Consider the following 17,834-nt stretch of genomic DNA (forward strand, 5'->3'; position numbering starts at 1 on the left):
CTACAAACCCACACCCCCACTACACCCCCCTCACCAGTACACGAATGTCGAACCTCCTCTCCTGAGGAAGGTACTGTGGGACCCGGAGCACACAGTTCAACGATGTCATCATCATGTCCTCCTGTTCGCCTGTCTTCGTGCTTCCCCATTCTACACACACGGGGCAGAACACAGTCATTATAGGGCCTCATCAACAGTTATGTGCATAACACATATTTTGGAAGCCGAATTTCTTTAGGGGTCAAATTAAAAAGCATTAACGCACTTCTGTGAAGGAGCGGCGAGTGCTGCCGAGTGCCCAAGAKAGTGTAGGTATGCTTATGTCCTCAATAACCATAATCATTTACGACCACCAGTGGCGTTGGYACCGTCTGCTCATTCTGTGTCCAGATGATACTGTGTGAGCCACGGAGTGTGTGTGTCTCTATATTGAAGTGTGTGTGTGCGCGCGCACGACTCTCACCATTGTCGTGGGTGAGATTTAGCAGCACGCCGATGATGGCCCTCATGCAGTCCTCCAAGGCTTTGCCCACGTTGCTGTGGCTGGCGTAGGGCAGGGCGGTGCCCGCCAAACACAAGGCGCTGTTCACTCCCATCTCCCGGCTATAGCGCTGGATCATCTCCTCACAGTGCCACAGGGCCCTGTCAACCCCCCCACACAGGGAAAATGGATTATTCATTATGTACCAAGGACCAAGCAAGCACAACAGTATTGAACCAGAGGTAGTCAGCTATATAGCGCACTTCCATTTAAGGCCCCTTTACGTCCACCCAAGTTTGAAGATTCTCATATTTCAGCATTGAACTTTTAGCCTTCTGATGTCGTGCTGGGAGATAATAGCCTTAATATTTGATGGGAGGATTGTTTGGCTGACAGACTGGACTGAAAGGGTCTGGAAGACAGCTCTGGAGGGACTYGATACTGAATTAAACACTACCACAACGGCAGTGTGTGTCTGGCAAATAAGCTTCAAAGATGTCTTCAGGGCAACAATTCTTCCTATTGGGTTTTTGTATTATTCAGACAACGCGGAAAAGCTAGTGCTTGTAAACCAATGAAAAACTGGTATGAAATGATTTGAATGCAGTAACACACGTTTCCATTGTGTCGCTTTACATATACAGTGGGGTCCGAAATGATCGACTCCCTTGATAAAGATGAGCCATAATGACTGTATAAAATACACAATTCAAATACTGAGCTATATATATTTCATGCAAAAAAAGGGGGAAATTAAATTGTATACTAATTCAATTGCTCAGAGAAAGAGATTTTTGAGAGAAAAAAACAAACAAAGGTATTGGGTCAAAATTAGACACCCCTAAAGATTCTTATAAAGTAGTCAAATGTTTTGTATTTTATGTCATATTCCTAGCACCCAATGACTACAGAAAGTTTGTGACTCCACAAACTTKTTGGATGCATTTGCAGTTTGTTTTGGTTGTGTTTCAGATTATTTTGTGCCAAATAGAAATGGTAAATGTCATTTTTGAGTAACTTTTATTGTAAATAAGAATAGAATGTTTCTAAATCCTTCTACATTCATGTGGATGTTACCATGATTACAGATAATGCTGAACGATTGGTGAAAGTTAAGAGGGTCAAAGACCATCACCCGCCAGAAGCGCTAACCTCTCACCATTACCAATAACGGGAGGGTTAGCATGTCTTGGTGGTATCATCTTCGACCCTCTAATTTCCTCATRYATAATTCTTCCTGATTCATTCAGGATTATCCGTAATGGTAGCGTTCACATGAAATGTAGAAGAGTTAAGAAACATTCCATTGCTATTTACAATAAGAGTGACTCCAAAATGACAAGACATTATTTAGCATTCATTGACTGAGCACAAAATGTATAACCAAAATGAACTGCAAATGCATCCAACAAGTTTGTAGAGTCACAAGCTTGATGTATTCAATGCATGCTAGGAATATGGCATTAAATACTAAAAATGTTTGAGTACTTAAAAAAAATCTTTGCAATTGTTTTAGTCTTAAATAATATACTTCCCAATTTTTTTGAGCATACAATATAGCTCAGTATTTGTGGGGGTATATACCACGGCTCCCAAAAAAATAAAGGGAACACTTAAACAACACAATGTAACTCCAAGTCAATCACATTTCTGTGAAATCAAACTGTCCACTTAAAAAAGCAACACTGATTGACAATAAATTTCACATGCTGTTGTGCAAATGGAATAGACAAAAGGTGGAAATTATAGGCAATTAGCAAGACACCCCCAATAAAGGAGTGTTCTGCAGGGGTGGTACCACAGACCACTTCTCAGTTCCTATGCTTCCTGGCTGATGTTTGGTCACTTTTGAATGCTGGCGTGCTTTCACTCTAGTGGTAGCATGAGACGGAGTCTACAACCCACACAAGTGGCTCAGTAGTGCAGCTCATCCAGGATGGCACATCAATGCGAGCTGTGGCAAGAAAGCTTTGCTGTGTCTTCAGCGTAGTGTCCAGAGCATGGAGGCGCTACCAGGAGACAGGCCAGTACATCAGAGACTGGAAGGAGGCCGCTAGCCAGGCAACTAACCCTGAGCAGCAAGACCAGCTACTCCCGCCTTGTCAAGAGTGATCTACGCCAGAACCCCTGCAAATGACCCTCCAGCAGCCACAAATGTCGCATGTGTTGCTGCACTCACGCAGTGACATAAAGTTAGCAACACTGACTCCTATGAACACGCGTCAGGTCACTGGAGGCCCGACAGCTACGATCACACGATGAAAGCCAGGTTCACACTCAGCCACATGAGCACAGACGTAACCAAGTCTGAGACGCGAATCAGAACGTTCCTGCTCCGCTGCTAACATCATATCGCACAATGACCGATTAGGCGAGTAGTCATGTCAGCATAAGGTCGATATGCAGGCTGCCTGGATTCTTTACGGTTTTGGCCGTCCCACAGCCCTCCAGTGCATCGCAGACTAGCCAGACTCCATAGTTACCGATGATAGAAATCCTCACACCCTCTTGTAGACCATATGCTTGCAGTACCCTGGTCCTTCCAAATGCAAGACAATGCTAACCTCAGTGGCCTGGGTGTGTCAGCATGTTCTCAAGCAGTATACATCTTGAATGCATGATGGACTGCTCCGCCCGTTCCCCAGACCTGAATCCAATTCGCAGCACATCATGTCGCGGCTCCATTACACCAACGCCACGTTGCACCACAGACTGTCCAGGAGTTGGCGGATGCTTTAGTCCAGGTCTGGGAGGAGATCCCTCAGGAGACCATCCGCCACCTCATCAGGAGCATGCCCAGGCGTTGTAGAGAGGTCATACAGGCACGTGGAGGCCACACACACTACTGAGCCTCATTTTGACTTGTTTTAAGGACATTACATCAAAGTTGGATCAGCCTGTAGTGTGGTTTTCCACTTTAAATTTTGATTGTGACTCCAAATCCAGACCTCCATGGGTTGATAAATTAGATTTACATTGATCATTTTTGTGTGATTTTGTTGTCAACTATGTAAAGAAAAAGGTATTTAATAAGAATATTTCATTCATTCAGATCTAGGATGTGTTATTTTAGTGTTCCCTTTATTTTTTTGAGCAGTGTATTTATTTTAAATACAGTCATTATTGCTCATCTTTATTAAGGGTGTCAATTTCGGACTCCACTTTAGACATACGCCTACACCATTAGGCAGACAGCATCCCCGACAATACATTTWAAAAAAGGCAGTGCGAAGCGGGAGAGAACGGAGGGTGAATTTAACCATAACAAAAGGTTAGCAACAGACGTGCATGACTGCAGCATGGCTAACCAGCAGCAAAACAGCTTCATGCAAAATAAAAAAAATAATGAGATTTGAAATAATGGGGGATCATCCGTTAAGGCAGAGAGGAGAGCAGAGGCAATATATTATTTTGGGGGAGCTGTTAATGAGGGCCTCTGCGCTGCTGTGTACTGCTGTGTGGCTCGACCCCTCTGATTTCTCCCCCCGTAATCGAATTAGCGCGGCCGGCTGAATGCGGCTAATGAAGCTGCTGTGTGCGATGTGAGAGCGGCTCTTTGTTGACCCAGTCGAAGAGGCCTCCTGGCTGGGGGTGCAAGGATAGTTCACCAGGGGTGACGCAGGGGTTAGGAACCTGAGCAGAGCGACCAAGGCCCTGGCTGCAGGCAACGAACCCTGCCTGGGGCAGGGCTAATTCAGTTATAAAGACGGAGAACAGTGGCTGTGGTGGGCCGAGGGGTGGAGGGGCTGGGGCACTGGAACGATTGGGGGGTGGCTAAACCATACGAGGGGAGAGAGGGGGGGTATTGAAAGGGAGATGGTAGGTAAGGCAAACGCATACGGGGCRGAGTTTGCTTTACAGACAGGCATAGGAGCAGGGCGAGGGGGGAATGCTGTGATTGACAATGTCAAAACGGAACCCAACACACAGCATAATGAAAACGGACATTTCCCAATACAGCTGCATACAGACACTTTTGTACATTAATTACTCTTTTAACACAATGTAGTGTTGGTGAGGAGTCCGGTGTATTTCTGTAGCCAAAGAAGACTGAATTGTGTGGGTGTTAGTGGGCCACTATATGACATGCATCCAAAATGGCACCCTATTCCTTATAAAAGCGCACAACTTTTGAAACAGGGCCCCCTGTAAGAAACCCGGATGACCCCTCAACCTCAGACAGGGCCTCCATGTAGGAACCGGATGACCCTCAACCTCATGACCATGGGGCCCCTATTGTAAGGGGAACCGGGAATGACCCTCAAACTCACTGACCTAGGGCCCCTCATGTAGGGAACCGGATGACCACCCCTCAACCTCTGGACCAGGGCCCCATTAGGAACAGGGATGATCCCCCTCAACTCAGTGACACCCCATGTAGGAACACGGATGACCCCTCAACCTCGTGACACAGGCCCCCTGTAAGGGAACGGAGACACCTCAACCGATGACCAGGGCCCCTATTAGGAACAGCGATGACCCCTCAACGCCATCCTGACCAGGGCCCCTATGTAGGGAACAGGATGACCCTCACCTCATGACCAGGCCCCAATGTAGGGAAACGGATGACGCCTCAACCTCATGACCAGGGCCTCCATGTACCGGAACAGGATTGGACCCCCTCAACCTCATGACAGGCCCCCATGTAGGGAACAGGATGACCCCTCAACCTCATAGACCAGGCCCCCATGTAGGGAACCGTATGACCCCTCAACCTCCATGACCAGGCCCTATGGAGGGCAAACCCGATGACCCTCAACCTTCGTGACCAGGCCCCTATTGTAGGAACCGGATGACCCCTCAACCTCGTGACCAGGGCCCCTATGTAGGTGAACCGATGACCTCAACCTCGTGACCAGGCCCCCCTATTTGGGAACCGGATGGACCCCCTCAACCTCGGTGACCAGGGCCCCCATGTAGGGAACCGATTGACCCCTCAACCTCGTGACCAGGGCCCCTATGTAGGGAACAGGATGACCCCTCAACCTCATGACCAGGGCCCCCATGTAGGGAACCGATTGACCCCTCAACCTCAATGAGATGCTGTCTGGCGATACAGGTGATAAATGCAATATGCATTAAGCTCCAGACTGTGTAACACACAATGTGTGTGTGTGTGTGTGCATCCATACAGGCCACTTACTTGGCTGAAGAGCAGATAAGCTGGGAGTCCTTATAAGCGATCAGGTAGCCCTGGTTCTCTGGGTTGTGAACAGTTACCTGCACAGAGCAACAACAGAGTTACAGAGGAAATACAACACTTTATCTCAAATCAAGTGAACGCATTACTGCACACAGAGCCCCTTCTAGAAGACTCCCACTGGATTCACTGAGTTGATCAATAAGCGCAGGCTTAGTGCCAGGTTAGCACACACACACACACTAATCTAGCCTCAGCAGACCTGCAATCTAAACCTTCACTCTGTACTCGGGCTGAGATTGAAACCGAGCAAAACTGTAGGCTTAGGAGGCATGAGCAGCTGTTACTAAGATCAATGTTTCCCATGGATACTTTATAAATGGCATTAAATAAGATCTAGCAAGCGCTATGAGCGGGGCCCCGATTAGGAATCCAGCCTTCTGGTGGCCAGAAGTGTTGTCCAAGACATTAGTATGTGTACTCACGCTCTCCAACACCCGTAGACACCTCTCGGCTCCCCACAGTGACGCCATCAGCTTCTCCTCGTCATCCTCGTGGCTCAGGTTCTCCACACATTCTTTTACTGCAGAAACAAGAAAACTCGGTTCAACCACAACCACCTAAATCAGGTAAGAGTTCGACCAAAACAATGGAAACGCCACGTCATGGCCACGTCCGCCCTTGGGGGATAGATCCAACATCTCCTCATTGCTGGCCATCAAAATTAGCCTACATTAAGGCTATTCTTTATTAGTGATTAAAAAAACATATCACAATATTATTTTGGACGATATCAGAGCAATACTGTAACTCAAAGTAAAAAAGTTGCTAGGTAGCGTTAGCTAGTGCTAGTCGGTTGTGCCTGCGCCAAAACACCGGTATTTATCATCCTATAGCTTGTTCTCCATCTTTTTAAATAGTGAGCCAACATGTTTTCAGCACTTTTATTTCCATGACTGACCAAAATGAAATTTCTCCTTTCCGCTCATCTCTGCAGCAGACATAGTGAGCAATATGTTTGGAACATCAAATCGCAGTATCGAATCGCAACACATATAGAATCGTGAGAATCTCAATACATATCGGCATCGAAGTATGGTAATAATATATTGTTAAGTCCCTGGCAACTCCCGGCTCCATTGTTCATATGTGTATTTCACATTACGGTGGGGTAAAAATCTGACTATAATGCTGGTATGGATGGCTCAGTCTCCATAGCAACGGCTCCGCTTGGGCTGCTCTGCTCAATGAAGAGACATAAGAGAGCCGTTAACGACTTGTCACTCAAAACTCAGACAAAACTCAAGGAAAATTTTCTGTGAAATAATCTCCCCCTATATTTCACAAGGTTGAAGCACTTCTTGCATCATGTTCTGATCTTAATGAGACATGACTATATAACTCTTAATCAGAGCGACTTGAACAGGCTCTACCCGGCCCTAACGTGCTGTATAATGTCAGGGTCCTTTGGGCTCGAGGAGCAGAGCTCTAATGTCAACCCCAATACGTTCATGTCATCGCCACCAATCAACCGCATTACACCTAAGAACGACTTCAAATACCACCACCGATTTCCAGTGGTGTAAAGTACTTAAGTAAAAATTACTACTTAAGTCGTTTGAGGTACCAGTACTTTATATTTGACAACTTTTACTTCCCCAAATTCCTAAAGAAAATAATATACCTTTTACTCCATACATTTTCCCTGACACCCAAAAGTATGTTACATTTTGAATGCTTAGCTGGACAGGAAAATGGTTCAATCCACGCATTTATCAAGAGAACGTCCCTGGTCAGGTCATCCCTTCTGCCTCTAATCTGGCAGACTCACTAAACACACATGCTTTGTTTCTAAGTTGATGGCGTGCGCCCCTGGCTATCCAAAAAAAGAAAATTGCTTAAAGTTGGATGGGTTCCGCTGGTGTACAGCAATATTTAAGTCATACCACAGATTCTCAACTGGATTGAGGTCTGGGCTTTGACTAGGCCATTCCAAGACATTTAAACGTTTACCCATAAACCACTTGAGTGTTGCTTTAGCAGTATGCTTAGGGTCATTGTTCTGCTGGAAGGTGAACCTCCGTCCCAGTCTCAAATCTCTGAAACAAAGAAGACTGAAACAGGTTTCCCTCAAGAAATTCCATGTATTTAGCGCCATCCATCATTGCTTAAATTCTGACCAGTTTCCCAGTCCCTACCGATTAAAAACATCCCCACAGCATGATGCTTCACTGTGGGGATGGTGTTCTTTGGGTGATGAGAGGTGTTGGGTTTGCGCCAGACATAGCGTTTTCCTTGATGGCTAAAAAGCTCAATTTTAGTCTCATCTGACCAGAGTACCTTCTTCCATATGTTTGGGGAGTCTCCCACATGCTTTTTGGCGAACACCAAATGTGTTTGCTTAAAAGGAAAAAAATAAGCAATGGCTTTTTTTCTGGCCACTCTGTGGAGTGTACGGCTTAAAGTGGTCTTATGGACAGATACTCCAATCTCCGCTGTGGAGCTTTGCAGCTCCTTCAGGGTTATCTTTGGTCTGTTGCCTCTCTGATTAATGCCCTCCTTGCCAGGTCCATGAGTTTTGGTGGGCTGCCCTCTCTTGGCAGGTTTGTTGTGGTGTCATATTCTTTCCATTTTTTAATAACGGATTTAAAATGGTGCTTCGTGGGACGTTCAAAGATTCTGATATTTTTTTATAACCCAACCCTGATATGTACTTCTCCACAACTTTGTCCCTGACCTGTTTGGAGAGCTCATTGGTCTTCATGGTGCCGCTTGCTTGGTGGTGCCCCCTTGCTTAGTGTTGCAGACCCTGGGGCCTTTCAGAACAGGTGTATATATACTGAGATCATGTGACAGATTGCACACAGGTGGACTTTATTTAACTAATTATGTGACTTCTGAAGGTAATTGKTTGCACCAGATCTTAKTTAGGGGCTTCATAGCAAAGGGGTGAATACATATGCATAAACCACTTTTCCGTTTTTTATTTAAATTTTAAAACAAGTTACTTTTTCATTTCACTTCAACAATTTGGACAATTTTGTGTATGTCCATTAAAATCTATTTATATTAACAGGTTGTTATGCAATAAAATAGGAAAAACGCCAAGGGGGATGAATACTTTTGCAAGGCACTGTAGTGACAGATTTTATGAATATCCACCTCATTTGACCAGTTTTTTTTTTTTTTAATAGGCACCAATTACTGCGTCTGTGTTCTATCCCCCGACAGTCTGTGTTCCATTGATCTCTTACCCCATCCATTCTGGTATCGCTGAGCCAAAATGTCCACCCAGCTACAACTCCTTTTAAGAACTTTGTTTCATTGTGTTATGGAATAGGCTAGGTAGATGGCAGACTACAGCTTACTACCACACTTCATTCCCCCCTGGTGGCAGCAGCAACCTTGTCCAGATGTTGAGCCTGGTTGATAAGCACTTTAGGTGCTGCCAATTAGGGTGATCGTGAATAAGTGTCCAAGCTGTGGGTTTGTTTGGTGGCCATTTCGTTCGATGTTTAGTCAGGCATTGCACTGATGCCGGAAAATAAAAGGAAATTCACATGAGCACCACAATGTCTACTCCACACATGCTCTATCAAGGTTTCCCAGCAAGGTTTATCAAGGTTTCCAAAGCACACAGCTTTGACCCACTACAGTAGCTATGTTAGTCTATTGTACTTCAAACAATGTGTAGGCAGGTTGCTTAAGATAAACGGTCTCAAACTGTTGGTCTCTCAAGTATCCACCGTTCTCTTCTCCGTAGAAGCAAGACGTGCACACTAGTACACACACACCACACTCCCTGTCTATAGCCACTCAACAATGCTCTTTTAAGAGCAATGTAATAAGTGAAAATAAGYAGACCGTGTGCACCGGTGCGTGTTGGGGCTGGGAGCGGGGTGTCAAAACGTCTCCTCCGAGGCAAACCCAGGACCTTCAGATCTCGGTGACATTAAACGTTAAGCTACGAACCCCGTCATGAACGAGTTATCTTGAAACTATTTCAAACGGACAGTCTGGTAATGACAGGAAGCTTTCGTTGCACAATGTTTCTGTTGTTCATTCACTCAGTACTGATTGAACGTTGATTTCTCTTGCTTGGTAAAAAAGAGAAAAAGTCTAAAATCAGTTGTGTTGAAAACAGTCACACAGCCAACCAAGTTACCAAGCATGGCATCATCCTTTGAATAGGCAAAGGYCACGCAAGCAAGCAATGATGTTTGTGTTGTTTAACCTGGGTGCACTGCCACCCCCCTGGATACTTTTTTACTTAGATGGCAACTTCAGGTTTTAGAGAACACACTGAAAAGTAACTTGACACTGATAGTCAGCGCAACACGTGGATTACAATGACAATAAGAAAATTGCGTTGACAGAGGGAGTGTACTGAATCAATGCATAAGGTAAGGGCTGTAACATTAGCTAGCTACATGGCTAAGCAAGCCAGATTGACCAGTGTATGGAGTAACGTTAGCTAACGTAAGATGAACAACACCCATTGCATGTTTTATACATTAGCAGCGTGGCAGTTTCCCAAAGTTTGGTGTTGACTATGAACTTTACTTACTTTAGCTAGCTCTGCTTTGTGGAAGAATGTCAAAATACAGCAAGCGTTAGAGCCTTGTTGGCTTGTAGCTAGCTAACGTTACTGGCTAATGTTAGTTGGCTACCTTACTGGCAATATGGCGAATATCCTTGGTTGCTCTTATGTGTGTTTGTGCTTTGATTACATGCAAGTGTCAAAGCCAACAGTTTAAACAGATGACTTCAGCCATGTGAAAAACCTTCCATAGCAAAATAAAGCTAGCATCCTTTGCTTGTAGCTTGCCTCTCATCCGAGTGGTGTTAGCTAGCTAATAGCACTGTTGCTGCGTAACCCAACTGCCTTCGTCCGGTTTTATAACTCAGTTTCGGCTGAAAATACCTTAGCAATGTCAGAAATGCGACAAAAAGGTAGCACCTGTTGGTTCTTAAAGACAGAAATGAGCACGTAAGCGATAAATTATACATTTAATAAAAACTGTTACACCTACAAACTTCGTCAATCTAAAAAAAAAAAATTAAGTCCAATGGTAACTTTATGTACGCTACATTCTTGTTTTAATTCAAAGTCTAGAATTTGAGCTAAGCGAGCGCAGAAAAGACTAAATTGCTAAAAGTCCGATGTGTGGTTGTTGGTAACAGCCAGACTGCTCATGACGAGAAACGGGGAGTGTGTTGTGTCCCTCCAATGGAATTGATTCGCGAATATTCGTCATTGATGTCATATTGGCTTAGATATGATGGTAGGGAGATTTGAATTTAACATTGAGCTTCAACCAATGCCAYATCGAACAGTAGTATACTGCCACATAGTGATTCCACCATTTGGGATCTCCTTGATTTCCCCACAGGTAGTCATGAGTGAGCTTCATCAGGGCTGTCTGTACMCAGACAAACACAATGAAWAAGTAACACACATAAAATACTAATACCATTCAATAAGAATGCATTTTGTCATACCAACAATGCATTTGGAATCTAATCGAATTGTCAGCTCCTAGGATCAGGGGAAGAACCCTTTCGGGGTGTTTTGCCTAGACACAGAAAACACACTTTCAGGGTAATGTGGTGTAGGTCTAGCTCACCTTTATCCACTATGTGGTCCAGGCCTCCCAGAAGTCTTAGCTCCTCTTTAAACCAGTCCCCGGCCCGCTTGGAGGTCAGCGATAACAAGGTCTCCATGGCTAAATGCCCAGTCTGCGTGCACAAACACATACACAGGGAGTAATGAAAACACATTTACATCACACATACAGGGTATAAATGGACATTACTGACCATGTACTGTGATTCAAAGAGGCCAACTATGATAGACAATAACAGGAGGAAGAACAGGAACAGAAATATGACTTCCTTCCTTCCAGTGAAGRAGGGCGCCAGGAGAAGCTAGTTAGCATGCAGGTGGCGTTTGAATCCAAGCAAAACAATACTGCMGTCTCTAATTACATTGTCGATAGAAATAAGCTTTCTAACACTTATTATTAAATATTTTAAAGCAAACTGTTGAGCTCAAACGATAAGAGAATCTAATGATTAATTCTACATGGAAGCTAACAGTCTAACAGTCAGAAACATAAAGAGTGCTTAAACAAATGAAAATAAGTTGGAGGCATTGAGGTGAATGGTCAGTCTGCTCTCTGAAGAATAGGGCTACATCCCAAATGGCACCCTACTTTTGACCGGAGCCCTATGGGCCCTTGTCAAAAGTACAGCACTACATAGGGATTAGGTTGCCATGTGATACACCGACTACAACATCAGCAGAGAGGATATTTATAGAGGATGAGAGGGAAAAAAGACACATCAAAAGGCCATGTCATTACGTCAGATGTCCAAATTAATCAGATCTAACTGTTTAAACGCTGTGCAGTTTGCCAGACCCAATTCAAATACATGATTTCCATTGGCTCTACCGTGCAAAGCCAGTGTCAGAGTCGACTGTTCATCCATTTCTACAAGGGGATAGGTCACAATTTTTTGATGACAGCTTGATGACAGCTTTGCACTCTCTTGGCATTCTCTCAACCATCTTCACCTGGAATGCTTTTCCAACAGTCTTGATGGAGTTCCCACATATGCTGAGCACTTGTTGGCGGCTTTTCCTTCACTCTGCGATCCAACTCATCTCAATTGGGTTGAGTTCGGGTGATTGTGGAGGCTAGGTCATCTGATGCAGCACTCCAGCACTCTCAATCTTGGTCAAATATCCCTTACACAGCCTGGAGGTGTGTTTTGGGTCATTGTCCTGTTGATAAACAAATTACATCCAATCTGGTTTGCACTTAGTGGGACTGGTGTGTCGCTGAAGAATGCTGTGGTAGGTATGCTGGTTAAGTGTGTCTGGCATTCTACGTAAGTCACAGACAGTCACCAGCAAAGCACCCCCACACCACCTTCACGGTGAGAACCACATGCGGAGATCATCCGTTCACCTACTCTGTATCTCACAAAGACACGGCGGTTGGAACCACAAAACTCAAATTTGGACTCAGAAAGGTCAGATTTCCACCGGTCCAATGTCCATTGCTTGTGTTTCTTGGCCTAAGCACGTCTCTTCTTCATATTGGTGTCCTTTAGTAGTGGTTTCTTAGCAGCAATTCAACCATGAAGGCCTGATTCATGCAGTCCCCTCTGAACAATTCGACCAAGAAGGCCTGATTCCGTCTCTGAACAGTTGATGTCTGTTACTTGAACTCAGTGAAGCATTTATTTGGGCTGCAATTTCTGAGGCTGGTAACTCCAATGAACTTATCCTCTGCAGCACAGATAACTCTGTGTCTTCCTTTCCTGTAGCAGTCCTCATGAGAGCCTGTTTCATCATAGCGAATGATTGTTTTTGCGACTGCACTTGAAGAAACTTGAAATGTGCCGGATTGACTGACATTCATGTCTTAACGTAATGATGGATTGTCGTTTCTCTTTGCTTATTTGAGCTGTTCTTGGCATAATATGGACTTGGTCTTTTACCAAATACACTACCGTTCAAAGGTTTGGGGTCACTTAGAAATGTCGTTGTTTTTGGAAAAAAATTCTTTAGACTAGTTGAATATCTGGAGCATCAGCATTTGTGGGTTCGATTACAGGTTCAAAACGGCTAGAAACAAAAAACTTTCTTCTGAAACTCGTCAGTCTATTCTAGTTCTGAGAAATGAAGGCTATTCCATGCAAGAAATTGCCAAGAAACTGAAGATCTTGTACAACGCTATGTACTACTCCATTCACAGAACCACCACAAACTAGCTCTAACCAGAATAGAAAGAGTGGGAGGCCCCGGTGCACAAATGAGCAAGAGGACAAGTACATTTTAGTGTCTAGTTTGAGAAAAAGACACCTCACAAGTCCTCAACTGACAGCTTCATTAAACAGTACCCGCCAAACACCAGTCTCAAAGTCAACTCTGAAGAAGCGACTCCGGGATGCTGGCCTTCTAGGCAGAGTTCCTCTGTCCAGTGTCTATGTTCTTTAGCCCATCTTAATATTTTATTGACCAGTCTGAGATATGGCATTATCTTTGCAACTCTGCCTAGAAGGCCAGCATCCCGGAGTCGGCTCTTCACGCCTATGTGAATAATCCATTAAAAATCCGTTGTTTCCAGCTACAATAGTCATTTACAACATTAACAATGTCTACACTGTATTTCTGATCAATTTGATGTCATTTGAATGGACAAAAAAAAAGTTTAAAAAATAAAATCAGCTTTCCTTTCAGAAACAAGGACATTTCTAAGCCTACCTTGCCACAACACAACTGATTGGCTGAAACGCATTAAGGAAAGAAATTCCACAATTTAACTTTTAACAAGGCATACCTGTTAATTGAAATGCCTTCCAGGTGACTACCTCATGAAGCTGGTTGAGAGAATGCCACGAGTGTGCAAAGCTGTCAAGGCAAACGGTGGCTACTTCGAAGAATCTCAAATATATTTTGATTTGTTTAACACTTTTTTGGTTACTACATGCTTCAATATATGTTATTTCATAGTTTTGATGTCTTCACTATTATTCTACAATGTAGAAAGTAGTACAAATAAAAACCCTTGAATGAGTAGGTGTCCAAATTGTTGACTGGTACTATCTATATAAAAATGTTATTATAAGTCATGTTTTTTTGTTAACTGTTACAGATACCTCTGACTGGCTTGATGAAATTTGTGGGGGGTTTAACCCAACAACGCAAAAGAGACAGGGGCGGCGGCAGGTAGCCTAGTGGTTAGAGCGTTGGGCCAGTAACCAAAAGGTTGCGGTAGCCTAGTGGTTAGAGCGTTGGGCCAGTAACCAAAAGGTTGCGGTAGCCTAGTGGTTAGAGCGTTGGGCCAGTAACCGAAAGGTTGCTAGATCGAATCCCCGAGCTGACAAGTTAAAAATCTGTCGTTCTGCCCCTGAACAAGGCAGTTAACCCACTGTTCCTAGGCGGTCATTGTAAATAAGAATTTGTTCTTAACTGACTTCCCAAGTTAAATAAAGGTTAAATAAAAGACAGAGGAGGACAGAGGGTTGCATCTAGCCTCCCTCCTCTAAGCAAAAACCAGGGTCATATTCATTAGGGAACCAAATGGAAAAAGAACGGACTGAAACCGGGAGGGACCACCTGATCTTGTCCAATAGGAAACAAAAACAATTGTTTCCCATTACATAACATTTGTAGTTGCCTATGAATATGACCCAAGGAGGACTTTCTCTACGGGAGACCCGTACCGTGATGTTCTCCAGGTCCAGGTGCTTGTTGTGCACCGTGTCGCACAGCTTGCGGATCTTCTCCTTGACCTTTGACATCTCCTTGGTGGTGAGCTGGTCGTCTTTGGCCACTGAGTGGTCCCCATCCAGCTCCAGCAGGCGGATCATCAGGTCTAGACTGGCCCGGTCCAGGTCCATGTTGAGTCTGTCTCGGCTCAGTATGTACATCAAACTAGCTGTGCACAGGGACAGGTTCTAGAGGGGGGGGAGGAGGACAGAGAAAGGATATGTGAACCTGATATACTGACTTTTTAAAGTGGTGTCACTAGCGCAGGTTGTCACTAAGCGCTAAAACCATGTCACTTGGCAGGCTCCAGTTAACAGACTGAGCTTCTCCACTGATCTGACAGAAACCAAGTCAAGTCAGCCATAGTCTCTGAAGAGGTAGGGGCCTTTACTTACCGGATGCTGTGGGGCGTCGTTGAGTGTCTTGAAGACCTGGGCCACCTTCCCCCTGGCCCTCAGATGCATTCTGAAGCTGGGCATGGCACACCTGGTGGCCAGGCTAATGACACTGCAGGGGAGGACAGATAAATAYTGTTTCATTGAATTGAACAGAGAGGAGGGTCACTGCCTCTGCTAGATCATCAAGCTCTTAACTGCCATGAATCATTACCTTAACCATAATGAAGATGCCAAAGAATGTGACCCTGTATCAGCGGAAGCTAGTCTTACCTAAGGCAGCGTGTGTTGAGGGGCTGGCCACTCTTCAGGCCGGTGGCCAGGTACTCGAAGTCGTCGGTGAACTCCTGGTTCTCCCCAAACTCCACCACGTCGTTGAAGTGCTTGACATGCTGGACTACTGTGTATAGCTGGGACAAAGAGTTGTTGGGCTCATCAAATCACATAACGTAGGTACTAGATCGAGCTGTAGAGCCCAGTCCTGCTATTCTCAGCATCAGAGCTATGCACCCACCAACCGCCTGCCTTGTTGGTCAGGAGCCAAGACCACAAACACAAGACAGCAAATGAAACTGCAGATGGAATTTAAAGATGTGAGATGCCCATTACACTGCTCCTGCCTATGGAACTGCCCACACTGCAGTTCCTAGAGGGGCTAACACTGCTTAGCATGCAAGACACCACTGTAATAAGATAAATAACTACAGATGGTTACATTAACCACTGTTTAGGGATTCAGGGATCCTGCAGTATTGTCTTATAGGAGGTATAGAGTAATCGATACACAGCCTCAGAATTCACTGATTCGTTTCAAGAGGCTATTTCTAAATAAGTTGAATTACACCTGACCAAACAAGATATGTCTGATCATTATCCTTTCAGTTGAATTGGTGCTTTTGTTTAACTCCACTTTCAACATTGTAAACCAGGGCCCATATTCATTAGATGATCAAGGATCAGGTCCCCCTGTCCAAATAAAACGTATTCATTATGATCTGGAAGGCAAAACTGATCATAGATCAGCACGTTTAATCCAAGATGATTGATACATACAGCCCCAGGACAATCGCTTGTGTTCTTATAGGCTGTGCTTTATAGATACTGAGTTCCAGACACAACCTGTGTTCGAATACCCATACTGACATACTGTATACTACATACTTCATGAGTATATACACACACTACGTACTAATTAGTTCATTTTAGTGTACTGTAAACGAACGGTATCCTTTCAKTTGAGCATACTAGCGCTACACCTTTCTCCCAGAAGTTGATGCTGTCGCTATGCAACCTCTTGTTAGCATAACAAATTACTAGGTAGACATTTTACAACGTCGGGTATATTCTTCAATTCAATCTGGAGTGCCAGAGTGCGCTCTGGGCGTTTGAAAATTCATCAGTTATTCTGAGCTCTGGTACACTCGAGAGTGCTTTGAAATCAGAGTAGCTAGCCAGAGTGAATTTACGAAAGCACCCAAATGTCCATTGAGAACACACGACTATACCACTTAGCTAAGAATGACTGGAATAATCAATAAACGTTGGGTAGTTAGTTAGATAGCATATAGTTAATATACTGGCAAGTTAAATGCAGTAGTAGCAAACTAACGTTTGGTAGCTAGCTAAACTACTGGTACATACTGCTGTAACATACTGCTGTAATTATATGCTATGTGGCTCGTAAGGATAGCCTAGCTAACAAATTGTTAGAAAACATAATGTAAGGTAATTTACTTGAAAAGTCATTATTTTATTTGTCAATTATTTACAGCAAAGAATTTGTATCCGCTCTCGWTGGACTTCGGCTGCATATATTTACGCCATTATCTGAAGAATTACATTACAGGCCGTAAAAACATGGAAATCGTGTCCACTGTTAGTATAATTCGTACTTTGGCAAATTTAGTACGACATCCCGGAACTTTTGGCATACTAACTATATCCATACTATAACCAATAAGCATACTACATACTCAATTTACATCAAATAGTATGGTTAGTATGATTATTCGAACAGAGCTACAGTGATGGGTTGCCAGGTAGAACAGAAGCTCACCTCCTTGTGCTCTTTCCTACATTTCAGTGCGGTGACGATGTCCTGGTAAGGCTCAGTGGGGAACGACACAGACTTGATGACTTTGGGAGGCGGGCATGGCGGCGCCTTGAACAGGCCATCGTCTTTGTGAGAGTTAGCAGAGTCCTTGCTGCCCCTGCTTGACTGGCTAGCCTGGTAGATAGATAGAACGAGAGAGAGAGAAACGAGAGAGGATAAGGAAGGAAAGGTGTGTGTGTGTGTGTGTGTGTGTGTGTGTGTGTGTGTGTGTGTGTGTGTGTGTGTGTGTGTGTGTGTGTGTGTGTGTGTGTGTGTGTGTGTGTGAGAGAGAGTGAGTGAAAAGGGCAGAAGTAGAGAGTGGGTCAGAGGGAGACAAGCAGAACCACACAGCCACCTGCTCTCAGCTCAGTACACGGCGCTGCTGCTGATTCATGCTGTTGAACACCAGCCAACAGCCTCCTGCCCCTTACATAAGAGGCCAG

General features: G+C 44.4%; 1 protein-coding gene across 1 annotated transcript in view; it reads right to left on the reverse strand.

Moving 5' to 3' along the window:
* Positions 1-17,834, reverse strand: part of waplb (WAPL cohesin release factor b) — a 54,875-nt gene that overhangs the window by 11,994 nt on the left and 25,047 nt on the right. The window contains exons 7-15 of the mRNA XM_024007033.2: positions 17,356-17,526; positions 15,573-15,709; positions 15,300-15,411; positions 14,859-15,092; positions 11,249-11,360; positions 6,107-6,204; positions 5,625-5,701; positions 464-642; positions 35-150 (exon numbers count right to left, since the gene is read on the reverse strand). Of these exons, the coding sequence (XP_023862801.1) occupies positions 35-150; positions 464-642; positions 5,625-5,701; positions 6,107-6,204; positions 11,249-11,360; positions 14,859-15,092; positions 15,300-15,411; positions 15,573-15,709; positions 17,356-17,526 (1,236 nt within the window). The remainder of the gene's footprint in view (positions 1-34; positions 151-463; positions 643-5,624; positions 5,702-6,106; positions 6,205-11,248; positions 11,361-14,858; positions 15,093-15,299; positions 15,412-15,572; positions 15,710-17,355; positions 17,527-17,834) is intronic.

Source organism: Salvelinus sp. IW2-2015, linkage group LG18 (assembly GCF_002910315.2).
Source record: "Salvelinus sp. IW2-2015 linkage group LG18, ASM291031v2, whole genome shotgun sequence".
In the NCBI taxonomy this organism is placed as follows: domain Eukaryota; kingdom Metazoa; phylum Chordata; class Actinopteri; order Salmoniformes; family Salmonidae; genus Salvelinus; species Salvelinus sp. IW2-2015.